This window comes from Dendropsophus ebraccatus, chromosome 3, assembly GCF_027789765.1.
Source record: "Dendropsophus ebraccatus isolate aDenEbr1 chromosome 3, aDenEbr1.pat, whole genome shotgun sequence".
NCBI classification, from domain to species: Eukaryota; Metazoa; Chordata; class Amphibia; order Anura; family Hylidae; genus Dendropsophus; species Dendropsophus ebraccatus.
The window spans coordinates 26,173,159-26,190,996 of record NC_091456.1 but is presented as its reverse complement, the minus strand read 5'-3'; the positions used below and the strand labels follow the sequence as shown (position 1 = coordinate 26,190,996).

Genomic DNA, 17,838 nt, shown 5'->3' with positions numbered 1-17,838 from the left:
TCGTGACGTCACCATTTCATTCAGGAAGTGACATCACCATGTTATCCAGGAAGTGACGTCACCATGTTATCCAGGAAGTGACATCACCATGTTATCCAGGAAGTGAAGCTTTGATGCAGTAGTAAGTGCAGGGAAAAAAACACTTCCCCGTAATAATAAAACTATTTGCCAGACTTCTCCTTTAAAGGGGTTATCCAGCGCTACAAAAACATGGCCACTTTTCCCCCTCTCTTGTCTCCAGGTCAGGTGTGGTTTGCAATTAAGCTCCATTTACTTCAATGGAACGGAGTTTAAAACCCCACCCTATCTGGAGACAAGAGAGGGGGGAAAGTGGCCATGTTTTTGTAGCGCTGGATAACCCCTTTAAGTGTCTCAGTGCCGGAAAATAGGCAGAAATTACAGCTTGTTTATAAAATATATATATGTGTATTTTTTTTTTATATCTAAGCTGTCCAATGAACCTTGTCTGTGGAAGTGCCGAACTTTCAGTAATTCTATAGCAAACCAATCACACAGATTTTCCGTACGACGCTACAAGTAGTTTTTTTATTCTGCATTTTATTCCGGCGTGTGAGACAGGCAGGGAGCCAGGAACTAGTCATCTGGGCCGTGACTTGTCAGCGCACTCTGCAGGGTGACTGATAGACTTCTAACTGGCCTCTTTCTCTGTCAATCACCCTGCAGAGCACACCGACAGGCAGAGAGCCATGACTAGTCACGGCCCAGATGACTAGTTCCCAGCTCCCTGTCTTTTTCATGCGACTGAATAGAAGGCTTAGTCACTGCAGAAGACATAAGGCAACAGTTTAGCACTTCTTTTGGGCGCTACTTGTTTGGTTCACTTTAAGAGACTATAGGCTCTGGCACCTTAAGGGTTGTGTTTCCACATATGTGTATTCCAAACAACTATGTGGAAACCGAGCCTAAGGAATCAGAAAAGAAATGAAACAGTAATGTAGGTGATGCAATAGCATAAGTAATCCATCTACCTACAGTAACACAACGTCTCCTTAGTAATATACAAACTGCAGTAGTAGCATAACGTATAAGAAAGACAGCACACACCGTTCACTGTTGTCAGTGCACATATAGTAGGCGGTAAGAACACTGAAAGGTGTCAATTCAACACAGGAAACCACTAAACAAAATAAATGAAATGTTTATTGGCATTTATCACAGAAGCAAAAAAAAGTTACATAAAGAAATGTGCAGGAACGAGAAAACAGCAGAACTGATGTGTTATAAAAACCATTGCAGAAGGGTGGTTGTACTCCAGAACGGCCGGGCACATAATCCATTACTGTAATGGGTAGTACAGTGTGTGTCTCTCTCTATACACTGAAGCCCAGTGTCTAATATAGTCCTTTAGGCTGTTCATTTTAAGGCAAAGTGTGACTGCAATTATTTTTTTTTTCAAAACCAAAAGGCAACAAAATTATGGACAAACAGAACATCAAATATTTTATCAGAACCAGAACAGATTCCCAAGAAAAGGCAAGAAATAATAAGGAAATAATAAATGTAACCTGCTGATATGTCCCTATTGTGCAGGAGTCACAGAGGATGAAGGCAAGTCTCTTACCTTCACCCTCGGCACCGTTCCCATGCAGTTACTAGTTAGATCCTTATCCTAATCAGGTGGTTTGGAGCACTGGGGGCGGGGGCAGGGCTACCAGCCCCAGAAGGCCGGCCTCTCATAATGAAAATAAATGCAGTGGGCTGGCCGGATTGGTGCTCTGCGGGTGGTAGCTCTGCCCCCAGTGCTCCACACCACCCACTTAGCATAAGGATCTAACTACTAACTGCACATTGATCCTCAGCACCCCATGTGCAGTAGGGACATATCAGCAGGTTAGATTCCGATAGCTTCTTTTTAAGGCTGGGTTCACAAACTTCAGGCATATTAAGCCAGAATAATCAATTGCCCATAGAACCAATCCCCACTCAGCTTCTATTTCTCATATTGCTTTGGTAAAATGAAAAGTGAGCTGTGATTGGCAGCTATGGGCAAAGTAGACAGACTGAGAAGTCTGGGCCATTGGGCAGCTGATATATTACTTATTGCAGTACAATCTACAGCATTTCTGCAAAGGATAAGGCATCCTGCTTCTGCTTTATGCTGTGTGATCCCAGCCTCAGAGCCATGTAGAAATGTCAATGTACTCATTATTATTTATTGAGGATGGAGCATTCTATTACATGTAAGGGGAGGAGGTGGTTAGTAATATGCACCAATTATTCTGGGAATGTTTACATGTTTGTTTTTAGAAGGTTGGAAAGCAGTGCCACGGGGTATATGGTATTGCAACTCTGCCCCATTTAAAGGGGAACCTGTCAGGTCCTTCATACTGTTTTACTGAGGGTGGGTTCGCGCGGAGTCGTTCCCTCGGATTCCGTCGCTCGTCCCCACTAAATTCTTTTAGTGGACAACGGAATTCCCTTGACCACAGAATGACGTCTATGGGACGGGCGGAAATGCACGCTGCCTTGAGAAGGAGCGAGCGACTGAATCCGCAGGAATTTCTCCGCACGGATTCCTCAGTGTGAACCCACCCTAAAGTTTTAAAGAAACCATAGTTTGAAGGCGAGTTGAGAGGTGGTGGCTCTCTGCTGGCGTCACCCCAATACACTGGGCTTGAAGGGGTAGCCTTGGCAAAATAAAATCCTGCACGGTATGTTAAAAACCATAGTTATATTAACTAGTCCCCAAACTCTCAGTTGGTCACTGGTCTCCCGTATCTACGAGTTCCTGTGACATCACGGCCTTACAGGAACTTCCCTCTTAGCCAAACGCTCGACTCCGTCACTGACTGGCTAAGCAGTACCTGCATGGGCGTAATGTCAGAGGACTCTGGATACAGACCAGCAGCAAAACCACAGCTGCAGCGGGAACCAAGATGGGTAAGTATAATTGTTTATTATATTCTCATGATCCCCTGCCCACACTGTTTTTGGTTTTAATTTTGCCCACACTACCCCTTTAATTGCCAGGTCCCTCCCTGCTTGTGTATACGGAGACACCGGTCAATAAGCACCAGCAGGGTAGAAGGAAGCAGACAGAGAGCCACCTCCTTGATGTTATGCCTTGTTTCTAGCTCATTTATCAGAAATGTCAAAGCCTTTCAGAGTAAATCCTGACTAATAAGGGAGCTGGTACCTGTTTCATTATAAAGAACCTGACAGATTATTTTCTAATAAATGGAACAGACGTACAATAAGCCCAGACAACCAGAGGAAGAAAGTGGTGCTGACTTGGGGAAGGAAAAGACTTGTTTATTAATCTCATACGTATAGTGACAAACCTGCGCCCATATAATCTGGCCCTATGTGCAAAGCTACAAGTCAAACAGCAAATAATACTTGTGCCACTTGGTACAACTGCATTATTCTGTATTATTCAAACTGCATAAGGCTAGGTTCACACTGCGTTTTCAAAGTTCACACTGTGTCTGACATTGGTGTCAGAAAGTTATATAGATTTGTAATTTACTTCTTTTTAAATATCTCCAGTCTTCCAGTACTTATTAGCTGCTGTATGTCCTGCAAGTAGTGGTGGATTCTTTCCAGTCTGACAGTGCTCTCTGCCTCCTCTGTCCAGTCCGAAGCAGTAGCAAATCCCCATAGAAAACCTTTACTGCTGTGGACAGTTTTTATGGGGATTTGCTAGTGCTCTGGAGAGTTCCCGACATGGACAGAGGTTGCAGCAGAGAGCACTGTGTCAGACTGGAAAGAATACACCACTTCCTGCAGGACATACAGCAGCTTCACTTCCTGGATAAAATGGTGATGTCACGACCTGACTGGCTGCTGGAGAGGATGATGGCAGAGGGATGCTCAGTGTCCCTCCAGTGCCCTGTGTCCCTCAGTGTCCCCCTGCCATCATCCTTTCCAGCAGCCACAGCCCACACAGCTCTGGGAGTCGGGTCATGACATCACCATTTTATCCAGGAAGTGACATCACCATGTTATCCAGGAAGTGACATCACCATTTTTATCCAGGAAGTGAAGCCTTGATGCAGTAGTAAGTGCAGGGGAAAATAACTTGTTATGTTCATTTCCCGTAATGAATGTATATTGGTTATTTGTATAACTTTTGGGGGGCAATACATTACTTTAATAAAAATGTATTTTTATATAACTATATAACTTTCAAACACCAGTTGATGTGAAAGAAAAAAAAAAAAAGATACTAACAGGCAAACAACGAAACAGATGAAAAAACGCAATGTGATCCCAGCCCAACACCTTAGCAGTAACATTTTAAATCCAATTTCATTTGGCGTTCAAACTGTATTAAAACACAGAAGTGAATGTCTCAATTGGTTTTCAGTGAGCAGCATGTACACACACAGGACAATCAACACATGCATTAGTCACATTCTGTCAATATATCGAGATAAGAGTAGAAAAACAGGATGCTTACGTAAAGCCGTTTCATGACACTTAAGGCATATTGGCCGCAGTAACCAAACCATTATCTTTGGCATTTCACACAATCATATAGTTCAAATATGAACACCACATGCTGATAATTCCATTGTCCTCTTGCATTTTCATTAACACCACCACCACCATTAATGGTACAGATCAATCCCAAGAGCTGATCTTGTAAACCACAGTGGTGGGACAGGGGTAGGTTCAGTTTAGTCAAGGTTAGAATAAAAACTCCGAGCTCTCTAATATTGGTATTATTTAAGGCAAAACTATAGAACCTTTAAAGAGTAGCTGCTGCAACAAACTTTTTTTTTAAAGAAATGAACAGGGGTTGTGATCACAAGCAGTTTTGCAATATATTCGCATTACTTTTTTTTTTTTTTACGTTTTCTATGTTTAAATGTACGTTATACATACAGGTTGTATTTTAACTGAGGGGAACTAACTTGGGCTAATTATATTATTTACTTATACTAATTATATCATCAACTATGCAGCTTGCCAGGAGACACTGCTCATTGTTATACAACAATTCAGATAGTTAAATGTCACTGTATGGTTACAGAGGCTTTGGTGCTATGTGACAGGAGAGCTGACCATACAATGCGGGACCCCAGGATTCTCTACTACTGACTGTGGGTGCACAGTAGCTGGACAAATGCGCAGTAAAGGGAGACACCTATTGGCCATATGTATAAAACAATTCTTTAAAAACATTAAGAAATTTTTTTTAAAAAAAAAAAAGTCTATTGCCAAGCTGCTTACGGTCAAAACCTCTGTTGATTTCTTAAAAAGAAAAAAAAAAATTGCGACAGCGCCTCTTTAAATACATTCTGCCACAAAGCTCTAGCACAGTATCCCCTTCCCCTTACATCAAATGAGAATAAAGTGGCCTCTTTACAAAGTTTATTCTTTCAGATTAAAGTACATGATTTACAAAAAAAAAAAATCAATATTTGGCATTTCCTAATATTTGATTGATGCAGCTTAAATTTTTGAAATACTGATTCTCAATTAACATATGTCCAAAATTGTTAATAAAGTAATTTCACACTAAAAATACTGAAAATGTTAATAGCCAGGTTTAGTTAAAGCACAAAAAAAAAAAAAAAAAAATCCAGTACTACTGGATTTACTTTAAGAGTAAATATATTTATATATGTGTATATTTTATTTTTATTTTTTTTTATTAAAAAAGCAGAGATTTAAATTTTGTCATCAAAATTGAGCCGGTAAATCGAACACCCCGCTCTTAAAATGAGGAAAGAGGGGACTTCTGGTTAAAAAAAAAAAAAAATTCCTGAAGATCAGCTACTCTGCATTCAGGTGACAAGTTACCAGTAACCGTCATTAGAAAATGTTATTGCTGTAATTCCCAAAATCAGGCCTTTTATTATAGACACAGCTTAACCCATAGATATTAAAAGCTGCCAATCTCATTCTAGTGAGGATGTGAGAGCCATTCCCCTTACTGTCTAACCAAGGGAAGCAGCAGCGGTGTCCTTCCTAAACCATGACAAGCCATAATACACACACATACTGCTGCATAGAAGATTGGCCATAGAGTCCGCAAGGTTTGCAAACCTACCAGACATGGCCACAGGGTCTAGTCATGGGCAGCTTTGCGCTTCCAACTTTGAAATGCTAAAAAGGGCCCTTTTTGGATTAGGTGGCCAACATTCGGATCAGCACCTTACTAGGAAATGAAAAGGAAAAAAAAGAAAAAAAAAGAAAAAGTGAAATGAGTAAGGATCCTCGGTCTCCATTCTATGCTCTTTCCCTTGTAAAGTCCATATATTTATCAACCACCCAGGCTGCTCGCACAAGAGCTGCTCAAACCCCCATAGCTAAGATGTTTAGATACAGTGCAGTGCTCTAACAGAAGAGCTTGACAAAGCAGTTCTGGCAATATGGCTTGTCGTTCTGCTCCTTGAAGGTTCCTTTGTTGAGCTGCTTAAGGCAGAAGGCACAAACAAAATGCTCGGGATGGAATTTCTTCCCCATAGCGGTGATACAACGGCCGGTGATTGGCTTCTGGCAGCCGGAACACAGTGAACCGCGACGCTCGTGGTAATGCACCTCACAGTATGGTTGCCCGTCGTGCTCAAAGAAGCTTCCGTTCACAAATGGAGTAAAACATTCCTAAAAAAAAAAATATATATATATATATAATTTTGAAATGATTGGAAATTTAAAAAAAAATAAATTCTTTGTACAAAAGGGCTAAATGGCAGACCCTGTTACTGAAACCCCCCAAAATATTTATCAGACAAATATCTTACACTGTTAGGGCGGGTTCACACTACGGAATTCTCGCGGACAATGTCCGTGGAATTCCGTCAGCTGTCCGTCCGCACATCTGGGCGCCTTTCCGCCGGCTCCATAGACACCATTCTATGGGCCGGCGTATTCCACTATACGCTGAAAGAAGTGTCATGTCACTTCTTTCAGCGGATTGTGGAATACGCCTGCCCATAGAATGGTGTCTATGGAGCCGGCGGAAAAGCGCGTGCCCGTGCGGGCGGACAGCTGACGGAATTCCGTAGTGTGAACCCGCCCTTAGGGGTGGGTGTGTCTGTGTGTGTGGGGGCGGGATCCTTGGTTCAACACCTGCATGGAGTTTATTAATTCTACTTAAGTTTCTGTGGGTTTCACCCAGGTTCTATGGTTCCTTTCATACTCCAAAAACAAACTAACAAACATATGCATAAAGGAGTTGTCCTTTATAAAATGATATTTAACTAGGCTGAGGGGGGATATTATATATATATATACACACACACTATATATATATTATATATATATATATACATATACATACACACACACACACACTTACCCTGTCCTGCTCCACTGCCAGGTTCCAGGCCACGTACGCTCCACCACTATCAGCGCTTTCAGAACTAGAAGCTCAGCATAGACCGTATAGAGACTATGCTGAGCTTCCATTTCCGGTCAGAGCGACGCATCACTGAATGTTTTAAAATTGCTGACAGCAATAAAAAGCGGGTGGCCCGGAACCTGGACAGGTGAGTATATATATGACTGACATGTCCTCCGCAGCCCTAGCAGCATAGTTAAATACTATTTTATCTTAGACAACCCCTTTAAATAGCCTTCTGTGAAATTAATTTGAGTGTGTATGTGTACTTGAAATAGTCTGTAAACCTTGTAGGAGCCTGTGATGAAAAACTCTATACAATGATGCAAAAGATGTTGGCTCTATATACAAGCAACATCAAAGAAAAAATGGACTACACACAATCAAAAAATAGGTTCCTTAAGCAGCTTATACCGGGTTAGTATTTCATTACATGCTATTTTCAAATGTCTTCATCTTACCCGACAGACAAAGCATTCTGGGTGCCACAGTGTGTTGAGAGCAGAGATATAATTCTCCAGGATTGCATGGGTGCAGCCGCCACACTTGGGAGCAAACATGTCAAAGTAATCCTTACGGCAATAAGCCTTTCCATCCCTCTCATGGAAACCTGTAAAGCCAAGTCAAATAAGACAGCTTAAAACATGTATAACAGGTAAACAAAAATCACCAAGTGTACATTCATATGTCAGGATATGCTGTCTGCAATCATGGCAGCACTTTATCCCTCCATAGTGGTTCGCAATTCACGGACCACCACATTCTAGACTAGACGCACTACGTCTAATTTTTTTGAGGCACCGATCACTGCCTAGTCACGGATCTGCAAAAATTGCAGGAATTACATCCTTATTGTGAGCTCAGATGTGAAAAACGCATATATTCTAACAAAAAGTGTTACCTTCAGGTCCAAAGAATGCCCCACACTGTGCACAGAAGAAATGCTCTGGATGCCATGTTCTGTCCAAAGCGGTCACAACTTTCTGAAAAGAGAACGAGTACAAACTTCAGATTTAAGGTATGAAAAACTATGACACACTAGGTCAATGCACCTCCAAAAGCACTCACATCCAGTATCGGTCCGTTACAGTAAAAACATCGTGGGGAGAAAAGATTATGATAATCCTTTTCACAGTATGGCTGCCCATCTCGTTCAAAGAAGTTGCGTGATCCAATTTCCTCCTGGCAATGTGTGCATACAAAGTGTTCTGGGTGCCAAGTCTTTCCCATGGCTGTAACAACCTGCATAAGAGCATATGCCATCAGTACATAATGCAATTTAAGAGGAAGTAGCACGAAATTAAAAACAGCAGACAAACGGGTGTGAGAAAAGAACAAACAAGTAAACTCACCCATCCCGAGGTCCCGTTGACGGCCGCCAGCTGGATTTCAGGTACGACACATACCCAGCTCTTCCAGCTGCAACGTCACAGCCCAGCTGAGTGATAGCCTGCTCAGCCAGTCTGTGACTGGGGCAATGTTCCACCCCAGTCACCGATTGGCTGAGCAGGCAATAACTATGTAGAAGGGCTGTAGGACACCGGCAGCTGTCAATGGGAGCAGTGCTACGAGGCACGAGGATAGGTAATTTACTTTGCTTATTATTTTCCCGCTCCCTCGTTTGCCTGACTTATTTTACAATTTCGCTGGACTTTAAACTAAATCACTTCATCACCAGATTAGGATAGTTACCTGGCCAGCAATTGGTTTCTTGCAAGCACCACACACCCCCTTCGCCACCGTTGCCACGCCCAACTTGTTCAGGTCAGACTGCAGGCTCCCCAGCATATTGTCTAGCTGACTGCCAGGCTTCGGAGCACTGGATGGAGGGGAACTGTTCACAGATTTTCCTTGAGCCATGAACTACAAAAGAAAGAGACAAAACATTAAAAGCTAGTCTCCCTGACTCAGAGACAGCATTGTCAAGGACTAGGTTATAACATTAAGCAAGTCAGACCAATCCATATACCAAAGGGGTTTCATTTGTTGAAGCCAGGAACCTAGAGTTGACATTGCGGTAATTGCCGTCAGGCACGAAACAGATTTCTTCTTGTGGAGGCCACGCGGAAGAGGCCGGAGGGAAAGAAACCAGAGGTGACTGGAGACCAACACAAAGAGGGGAAACTTAAAAACTGACAGGTACCTTATTGCACAACATTCCGATTCAGCACACAATAAACATTACAAAAAATAAAAAACACTCCTATTTGTCATGCACCATCTGTCCATAGTAAAAAATTGGAAGGAGTCAGAAACCAAACACCATAAAATATTCTTGACAACACGGCACACAACAAATAAACCTGCCTTGTCAGAGAAGGAGCGGCTCAAAGGAGGACGAGCAGTAAGCGCTCTGTCACTACAGTAAGCGGCGGGAGGCATCATCTGCAAGAAGATTAAAGTTGTTCTTAAAAGTCACAAATGAATGTGACTCCATAACACAAGGAAAAGGGATCAGAGATCCAAGCTCTCTGCCAATACAGACTGCTACACAACCAAAACATATCTTGCGCTCAACTAACCATGGACACATTTTCGTTCCATGCCTGAATGGGTGGAAATAGTGGGTTATCCTCTGTCTGACAAGCCACGGATACATAAGATTTTGGAGTAGGCAGCACTCTCGGTGGGGCATAGGTCACCATCGGTGGCATTGGAGGCTCATCCTGAAAAGGATTCCTAAATTCTTCTTGAGGAAAGAAAGCCCTAGACAAGTCCTGGTAATCATCACTATACCGCTTCCATGAAGGTGGTGGCTGAGGAGGAAGTGTACTCGATGGAGGCATGGTGTGCAAGGGTGGAAGGGCTGGGGGCAATGGAGGGGCCGGAGGTGGGAGCAATGAAGAGACAGCAGAGGAAGAGACAGAAGGTGGTGGCGGCAGTGCTGGGGATGTAGATTTAGACACAAGTCTTGTGGGCTGCAATGTACTGGGAGGAGAAGAGGTAACGGACAAGGTTTTTCTTATGAGCTGTGGAGAATCTGGAGGAATAATTATCTAAATAGGATACACAGGAAAGAAAAGAAAAAAAGATATGGTTTATAAAATATAAATGAAAAAGGTTAGCATAAAGTAACATAAAGGGGAAATAGAGCACTATAGTAAAGAATATTATTTGTAGTTAAGTGTATGCCACTAAAGCTTTTACTAATGCAATGTATACTCTATTCTAGTGTATGTTCAGAACGTCTCTTTATGACTTGTATAGATACTCGCCAAATAAATCTTCAACATTATGTGAAAAGTGCAAAACCATGCAGAAGTTTTTCCCCGATTATTAGGTATACAAATGTTCCACGACAATCTGCAATCCACAGAGATCACTCCTTGAGCAGACCACCACTTTTTCCCTTGCCTTCTTATTCTACCTTCTCGATCCTCTGTTCAGCCACCCGCATATTCCTAGCGGGCTGAGATGTTATGATCACGCCCTCCGTCAGCCAGTTATCATCTGGAGTCTTGCTAGTGTCTTGCTTGTCTATGCCAAACCTCCCATGCAGCTCTTCGATGAGGCGGTCTTGCGACGGACTCTTGTTGTATATAGCCGGCCCAAACTTCCGTCGAGGCGAGAGGTCCCGAGACATTGGATGCACATTTGGAGTCTCTTTAGTTCTTTTAATCAGAGTTTTCATCTGAACAAATGACACAACGTTACTTGTCACCGCCAAGCAAACGGCACCACAAAGGCCACTTGGCCAACACTCCACTACTTCACAGCCAAAGAGGTAACTTGATATTAGAAAACACACCAGAACACATTAGGATTAACCTCTTCTAAGGACGCTATCGTCCAGATGGCCCCACAGTGATTCATGCACATCTACATGCACCTCCAGCAAAGTACACCAAGTCCATGCACAGGAATCAATCCATACATAACATGCTTGCCTGACGGGAGGCAGAAATCCGGGGAACCTCTTGATATAGAACATCCTGGGAATCCTCTGTACAAGAACTGTAAGTTTTATTTGGGTCAGGATAAAGTCCAAATGTTGACTCTTGTTCCCAGTGTCCATTGGGGGCACTGCTACCTACTAGTTCCACTGGAAACTCTGTGAACTTCAAGTCAATCTCATATTGATGGTCTGTAGGAGTTACGGAGCTTTCTGTCTTTTCGCTGGCTGAACACAGAGGATGGGCCACTTCAGCAGAGTACTTTTCTTCAATCTCCACTGTATTTTCACAAGGCTTCCACATGGCAGGACTGGTTTCCTCTTGCTTTGTCTGGTCCTCTGTTACCTCATCTGCCTGACCAGTATGTGGCAATGAAGAGTATTCTACAGGACAGACATCAGGTTCCTTCTGCTTTGTCTGAGACTTCTTGTAAAAACTTGGAAGATAAAGGTCTGTTCTTTGACTATAGGCATCGAATGGGGCGGTCACTGGCTGATCTTTAGGGGACACATCTATTTGTAAACCATGAATGCCTTTCCTAAGAAATGAGGCGGAGTTTTCATCCTCATCAATGTGTAGGTAAACAGCAGGACTAGTGGGAGTGACGGCATCAAAGCCACTTTCCAGTCTTGCACATAGTGGGGTGCAGCATACAGAGCCTGGGGGAGAGCCCGAGCTACTCTTATACTGTTCAGAAACGGGCTCAGAGCAAGTACGGCAGGTCTAGTAAGAAGCAGGGGGGAAAAAACTCAAGTTACATAAAATGGTGCTTTCTACATATATGCAAGCCTGTATTACTAATCTACATAATTCAGAGAATATGTACAACACAATAGTATGAAACTGTACCCCCACACACACTATATTCTGCACATTTGATATATACCTGTATAACACTTGTCTGCGTCTTCTTTCTTTTCACTGGTGGACACCTAGGCGGGGCTTAGTGACAGTTGGGCCTGCTCTCCCCAGTCAGACGATAGGGCCCAAAGCCATAAAGCCCCGCCTAGGTGACACTCAACTGATGAACCAAAACAAGAGTAAGGGAGGGTGACAGTATCACTTTAATTTTTAAAGCTTAAAGTGTCACTGTAGTATTTTATTTTATTTTTTTGCAAAAATCAATACTACAGGCGGTTTTAAGAAACGTTGTATTTGGGTTTATTTGGCAAATAAGCCATTATCTGCATTCAAAAAGACTTTCCCCAGGTCCATACCCCCCCCCCCTTCTCTCTCTCATTCACTGCTTATTATCAGGAAATCTTCACTCTTACATCAGTGGGGCCCTGTCTGTTCTATGGAGAGGGGAGGGGAGGGGGGAGATTGTTCTCTGCTCTTTGCTGGCGACTAAAGGATTGCACAGTGTGAGCTGTATGAAAGGTCAGAAAGGTCAGTGCTGACCTCAGAGGAGATAGCCCAGTGATGTAGCTGTAAATTAACTATTTGTTGTCCTGTTATGGTGCCTCATCTCCCTCCTCCCCTCCCCTCTCCATAAGAGAACAATGAAGACAGGGGGGGAGAGCTTCAAACTGCTTTTTCATGATAAAAATGCATTTTTCAGCTAATAAACCCAATTACAAAGTTTCTTAAAATCACCTGTACTATTTTTTTCTGCAAAAAAAAATAATACAACAGTGACACTTCAAGGAGTTTAAAGTGATACTGTCACCCCTTACTCTCTCTTAATTCCATTGGTTGAAAGTGTCACGTGGGGGGGGGGGGGGCACTTCACATCAGTTGTCCTGGTTTGGGACAGTGGGCCCAAGTGTCTCTAAGCCCCACCTAAGTGACACAAATGTGCAGCAACTAAGCTTGTGGTGCAGAGAACAGCACATAGGGTAAGGGGGGGGGGGGGGGGGGGGTGGTGAAAGTATCACTTTAACATTATGGGAAGTGTACAACTGACATTGCACCGGAAAAAGACACCCGTCACCTATTCAAGCACATTAGATAGCTGCCAAATGATGGCGCCCTCTCACAGTCTCACCATACACATACACGATCAACTAAGCATGCCTTTGTTTCCAATAAAGAAAAGAGGGTAAGCCACTGCGATTTATCGATTTGGCGATTTATCTCCCCACGAAAACCAAAGTACTGGACATGTTAAAAGCCAACTGGCGGATTCACCCCTGCCACATCATCATCTGAAGCCAGGAGGCCCCTTTACGCGTTAGATAATTAGCCTGCTCAGCCAACAATAATCTAGTAATTAGGTTATATAATAGGCTATATGAGCAGCTTTAACTGGCCCACAATCCAGCGAAGAACAAGGCATTGCATTATAGGCTAAGCAACCATCAGGACTGACAAAGCAGCAATATACCCTAAGCAGCAACAGTCTGAAAGCCCAACTGGATTCATTCTAGTAGTTATACTAGAAAGGTAGTAATGTGCCGGAGAATCAGATTTCCCACCATTTGTAAGGGTTTGGTCACATCCAGTGAAAACACAGAAGAGCCTTAGCAGAAAGGACATCAACCTTATATGTAACCCAGAATATACTAAACATAAAAATGTACAACGTGAAGAAAAGCATCAACAAGTGCTGTATGAAGTGAATAATCTTTACTAACAGAATAAGGGAGATATCTGTCAGTACCTATCTAGGCTCTCTGGTCATTGCCATTAAAATGGACAAGACATCCGGGCCCTAAACTGATCACTGCTGTATTCCTCACATGACTATAGCTAAGGACCACACAAAGCGCAATAAAAGAGAAGGAAAAAAGCAGAAACACCAAAGGGGAAGGTAATGGGAGCAGAAGCTATCACGCTAATAATTAACCAACATCACAAGGACAACCAGCAGTTCAGAAACCACAGGACGCTCCAGGCTTCTCTTGTTTCTTTCTGTTATCAACAGAAGGAAGGAAAAGTTCTACTAGCAACCTGGAAGTTTAGAGAGTATACCAACAGAGGAAAGGCCAGCAAGAGTAAAGTGTTAGAGCCGTATCACAAGGCCCGACACATTAGGTAGATCAGCAAAAAAAAAAAAAAATACTTACCTGTCCACAATCCCTAGTGTCTTACCTGCTTCAGCCTACAGCCACGTCTCTGCAGTGACAGGCTGCTCAGTCATTAGCCAATATGGGACATCACCACCACCAGTGATTGGCTGAGAGGCCTGTTACTTCAGAAGCTTCAGCGGCGGCTGTGGTGAGCTAGAAAAAGCCAAGAGGACATCGGGAAGTGTGGACAGGCAAGTATTAATTTATTATTTTCTATATACTGTTTCATCAGCCACTGACTGCGCATCACTATTACATGGAGGGATTCGCAGTCAGCGGCTGGATGATTTTTAAACCTGCTGAAAGACAAATCGGACGATGATCGGCTCCTCTTTTTTATTACACAGGGCGATATCTGTACGATTCTTCCCGATTGGGCAGATTATCACCCAGCGTAATAGGATCCTTACACAAGTGGCTCCATCCACTAATATGTTAGTCACAGCAGATGCATTTCATCTCATCAGGTGTACCTTAAAATCAGAGAGAGAAGCCATAAGTTCATCCAGTTCACGTGTGGCAGAGGAGGCAGAGATTCGGGTCTGCTGCTGGCTGGGGGTGACCCTCTGAGAACTGCTCATTTCTCCTTGAGACACAGTGACTGACGGGCTGCATAAGAAAATACATTCAGTATCAAAGAATAAAACCCATGCAGCATTAAATATTCAATTCAATACTTACACTGGGGTGGGTACAGAACTCTCAAGTTCATCAAGAAGACTTTCCACACTTGGACGGACATCCTCTATACCCCGGGCCCCATTGCGTTTAGGTTTTTCCTTCAAGGATTGCCCAATCTTACTTCCTGAGTTGTCAGAAACACTGGATAGAGAAACGGGAACTGCCACGGGGTGCGAGATGGTTCGAGTCAAGTCATCTGTAAGTAAAAACAAACATGAATGAAACAGGCCTGCATATCTAACACCAGCCAAAGTTATATTCTTAGAAAATAACACACCATAGCCACTATATTATAGGGAAGGAGGTCTTTACCATAAATATAAAAAAAAATCTAATAGGTGTTTCATTTGTAAAAGTTGGTATTTTGGAATCCATCTATTCTGCAGTCCATGTATATCTAGGAGACACTTTTTATATATATATATCCGGTTCATAAAATTCTGGAGATGTTTACCAGTTCCCACTTGGAGCACGTTTAAAGAGGTATCGTGGGCAAAGTTTTTTTTTTCTCTTCATGTGGCCGCCATCTCAGGCACAATCCTGCCACTCTGTTCCCTATTCCCTCCGGTCATACAGGAGGTGGAGCAGCAGGATTACGGCAGCAGCAGAGCTGGAGCCCAGGAGGGAAGTTTATTTTATTATGTTAAAACAGTCCATGCTCGGCCATATAGTAAAGAAGACTCGTTGCCCGAAATACCTCTTTGAAAGTCATATTAGATGAATGTGTGTCACAGACAATTGTGGCATATTATGTACATTGGTTTTACATACACACAGAAATATTAAAGGGGTTATCCAGCGCTACAAAAACATGGCCACTTTTCCCCCCTCTCTTGTCTCCAGATTGGGTGGGGTTTCAAACTCTGTTCCATTGAAGTAAATGGAGCTTAATTGCAAACCACACCTGACCTGGAGACAAGAGAGGAGGAAAAATGGCCATGTTTTTGTAGCCCTGGATAACCCCTTAAAAGCAAATGTACCAGTAGGAATTATAAAATAAGATTTCTTTTCAACCTGCTCAGTGCCACAGAGCAGAGTCTAACAGTGCCGCCAGCTCCTCTGACAGATGCCCGGTTCCCGATACCTTCTAAGTTATGTAAGTATTCAGATGTGATAGTTTGGTGCACTGGAGGTGGGCCCAGCGCCCCCAATGCACAGATATCCCCCTCCCCTCAGTGACGCGGCCAGACTTGATTATGAAGAAGGCGTGTCACTGAGGGGACAGGATATGGATGCACTGGGGGGCGCTGAAGCCGCCTCCAGTACACCGTAGGACCACATCAGCATACTTACATAACATAGATCAGAGCTTATCAATTCCAGTCCTCACCAACAGGTCATATTTTGAGGATATCCTATACAAAGCACACCTGTAATAATACCTGATGCACTGAGTATAATTATATCACCTGTGAAATACTAAGGAAATCCTCAAAACATGACCTGTTGGTGAGGCCTGAGGACTGGAATTGAGAAGCACTGACATAGATGATCTCCGGTACAGGGCGGCAGTAAGAGGAATGGTCAGGGCCGCTAAAATCTGCTCGGCTGCACCAATCAGGTTGTATAGAAATCATAATTTCGTAACTCCCACTGGTGAGTGCGTTTTTAATTTATGTAGATGCATCTCGGAACTATTCTAAGGAAAACAAATGTCAAACACAACAGCCCAACACTATGCCTCACCTGTAGAAAGGCTACTTGATGGGGCTTGCTGCACTGCATTTAGCTCCAGGAGCAGGCGGTCCAACTCAGACAGGTTGCTGCCCAGAGATGAACCCATGACAGTGGGAGATGGCTCAGCTGATCGCTGCTTATTGGGAAAACTGTGCAAAAAGAAATAAAAACTTTTATGCCCAGGAAATGAAAAAAACCTGTACTGCCGAGGAAAAAAAAAAGCACCAGGCCTACCTGTATACATGTTCCTCTTCTCCAGCTGAGGGAGACACCACACTTTCGCTTATAAGCGAAGTACTGTGGATGGGATTCTGCAAAAGGGTGGCAGAAGGATTAATTTCTCTTTTTACATATCATGTTTGTACTACACATAAGCTAGGTTGTTGCTCTTGATGTATACCTGCTGCTGGGAGAATTTATTGGAGCTTGTAGCCCAGGAATCCAGGGGGTCAGTAACCGTGCCATTGAGAGATTCACTGGCATGTGAAGGGGCTATTGAAATTTCTTGATATGTATGACAACCGCTGGGATAGGAATATGGGGTCTCCTCGGATAAAAAAACAGGACGCTTGGATATGTGAGATGTGGTGGACTCCAGGTCAGCAAGTAACGCATCTGCAGAAAAAAGCAGAATTCAGTCAGTATAATATCACTGTGTGGTTACAGGGGTTTTGATGCTATGTGACAGGAGAGCTGCCCATACAATGCAAGCACCCCAGGATTCTGTTACTGAATATAGACACGCAATAGCTGTACACGTGTGCAGTGAAGGAAGACAACAAGGCGCAATAAATCACACTGATTTAAAGGAGAATTCCCATCAAATTTTAAAAAAGTCAGGCAGGCCCAAGGGCGCAGGAAAATAATAAAGCTAAGCGTACCTATCCTTGTGCCACGTAGCCCCGTTCCTGGGTCCAGCTAACAGTCGCCAGTGACCTGCAGCGTCATGTACCCATCTGAGTGACTGCCTGCTCAGCCAATCACTGACTGGATGAGCGGGCAATCACTCAGCCAGGCTGTGACGTTGCATCTGGAAGAGCAGAGTATGTGACGTACCTGGTTTCCAGCTGTAAATGAGTTCCGGCAGCAGTCATTGGGAGTCAGCGCAATGGAAGCATGAGGAGAGGTGATTTTAGATTGTTTAATAATCTTCATGCATCCCCCCCCCACCCCCACCCCCCTGCTGTTTTCAAATTTGGTGAGACGTCTCCTTTAAATATAGGAAAAAAAAGAGCATATTGCAAAACTGCTTGCAATCACA

General features: G+C 43.3%; 2 protein-coding genes across 2 annotated transcripts in view; both read right to left on the bottom strand.

The window, feature by feature from the left end:
• Positions 1–1,139: 1,139 nt before the first annotated feature.
• Positions 1,140–17,838, bottom strand: part of PXN (paxillin) — a 36,853-nt gene continuing 20,154 nt past the window's right edge. The window contains exons 2-11 of the mRNA XM_069961267.1: positions 16,978–17,192; positions 16,812–16,888; positions 16,587–16,726; positions 14,901–15,096; positions 14,693–14,828; positions 9,008–9,178; positions 8,384–8,557; positions 8,217–8,298; positions 7,777–7,925; positions 1,140–6,576 (exon numbers count right to left, since the gene is read on the bottom strand). Of these exons, the coding sequence (XP_069817368.1) occupies positions 6,310–6,576; positions 7,777–7,925; positions 8,217–8,298; positions 8,384–8,557; positions 9,008–9,178; positions 14,693–14,828; positions 14,901–15,096; positions 16,587–16,726; positions 16,812–16,888; positions 16,978–17,192 (1,607 nt within the window). The 3' untranslated portion in view covers positions 1,140–6,309. The remainder of the gene's footprint in view (positions 6,577–7,776; positions 7,926–8,216; positions 8,299–8,383; positions 8,558–9,007; positions 9,179–14,692; positions 14,829–14,900; positions 15,097–16,586; positions 16,727–16,811; positions 16,889–16,977; positions 17,193–17,838) is intronic.
• On the bottom strand, positions 9,376–11,013 carry LOC138785378 (WAS/WASL-interacting protein family member 3-like). The gene is made up of 3 exons (XM_069961268.1): positions 10,683–11,013; positions 9,838–10,311; positions 9,376–9,700 (listed from the first exon to the last, which is right to left on the bottom strand). The coding sequence occupies exons 1-3, from the start codon at positions 10,944–10,946 to the stop codon at positions 9,497–9,499; spliced, it is 942 nt and encodes a 313-aa protein (XP_069817369.1). The 5' UTR covers positions 10,947–11,013; the 3' UTR covers positions 9,376–9,496.

Coding starts and splice junctions, on each gene's coding strand:
- LOC138785378 (XM_069961268.1), bottom strand. CDS start 10,946: ATGAAAACTCTGATTAAAAGAACTAAAGAGACTCCAAATGTGCATCCA. Junction 10,312..10,682: donor CTGAACAGAGGATCGAGAAG/GTAGAATAAGAA, acceptor TATCCTATTTAG/ATAATTATTCCTCCAGATTC. Junction 9,701..9,837: donor GGAACGAAAATGTGTCCATG/GTTAGTTGAGCG, acceptor ATCTTCTTGCAG/ATGATGCCTCCCGCCGCTTA.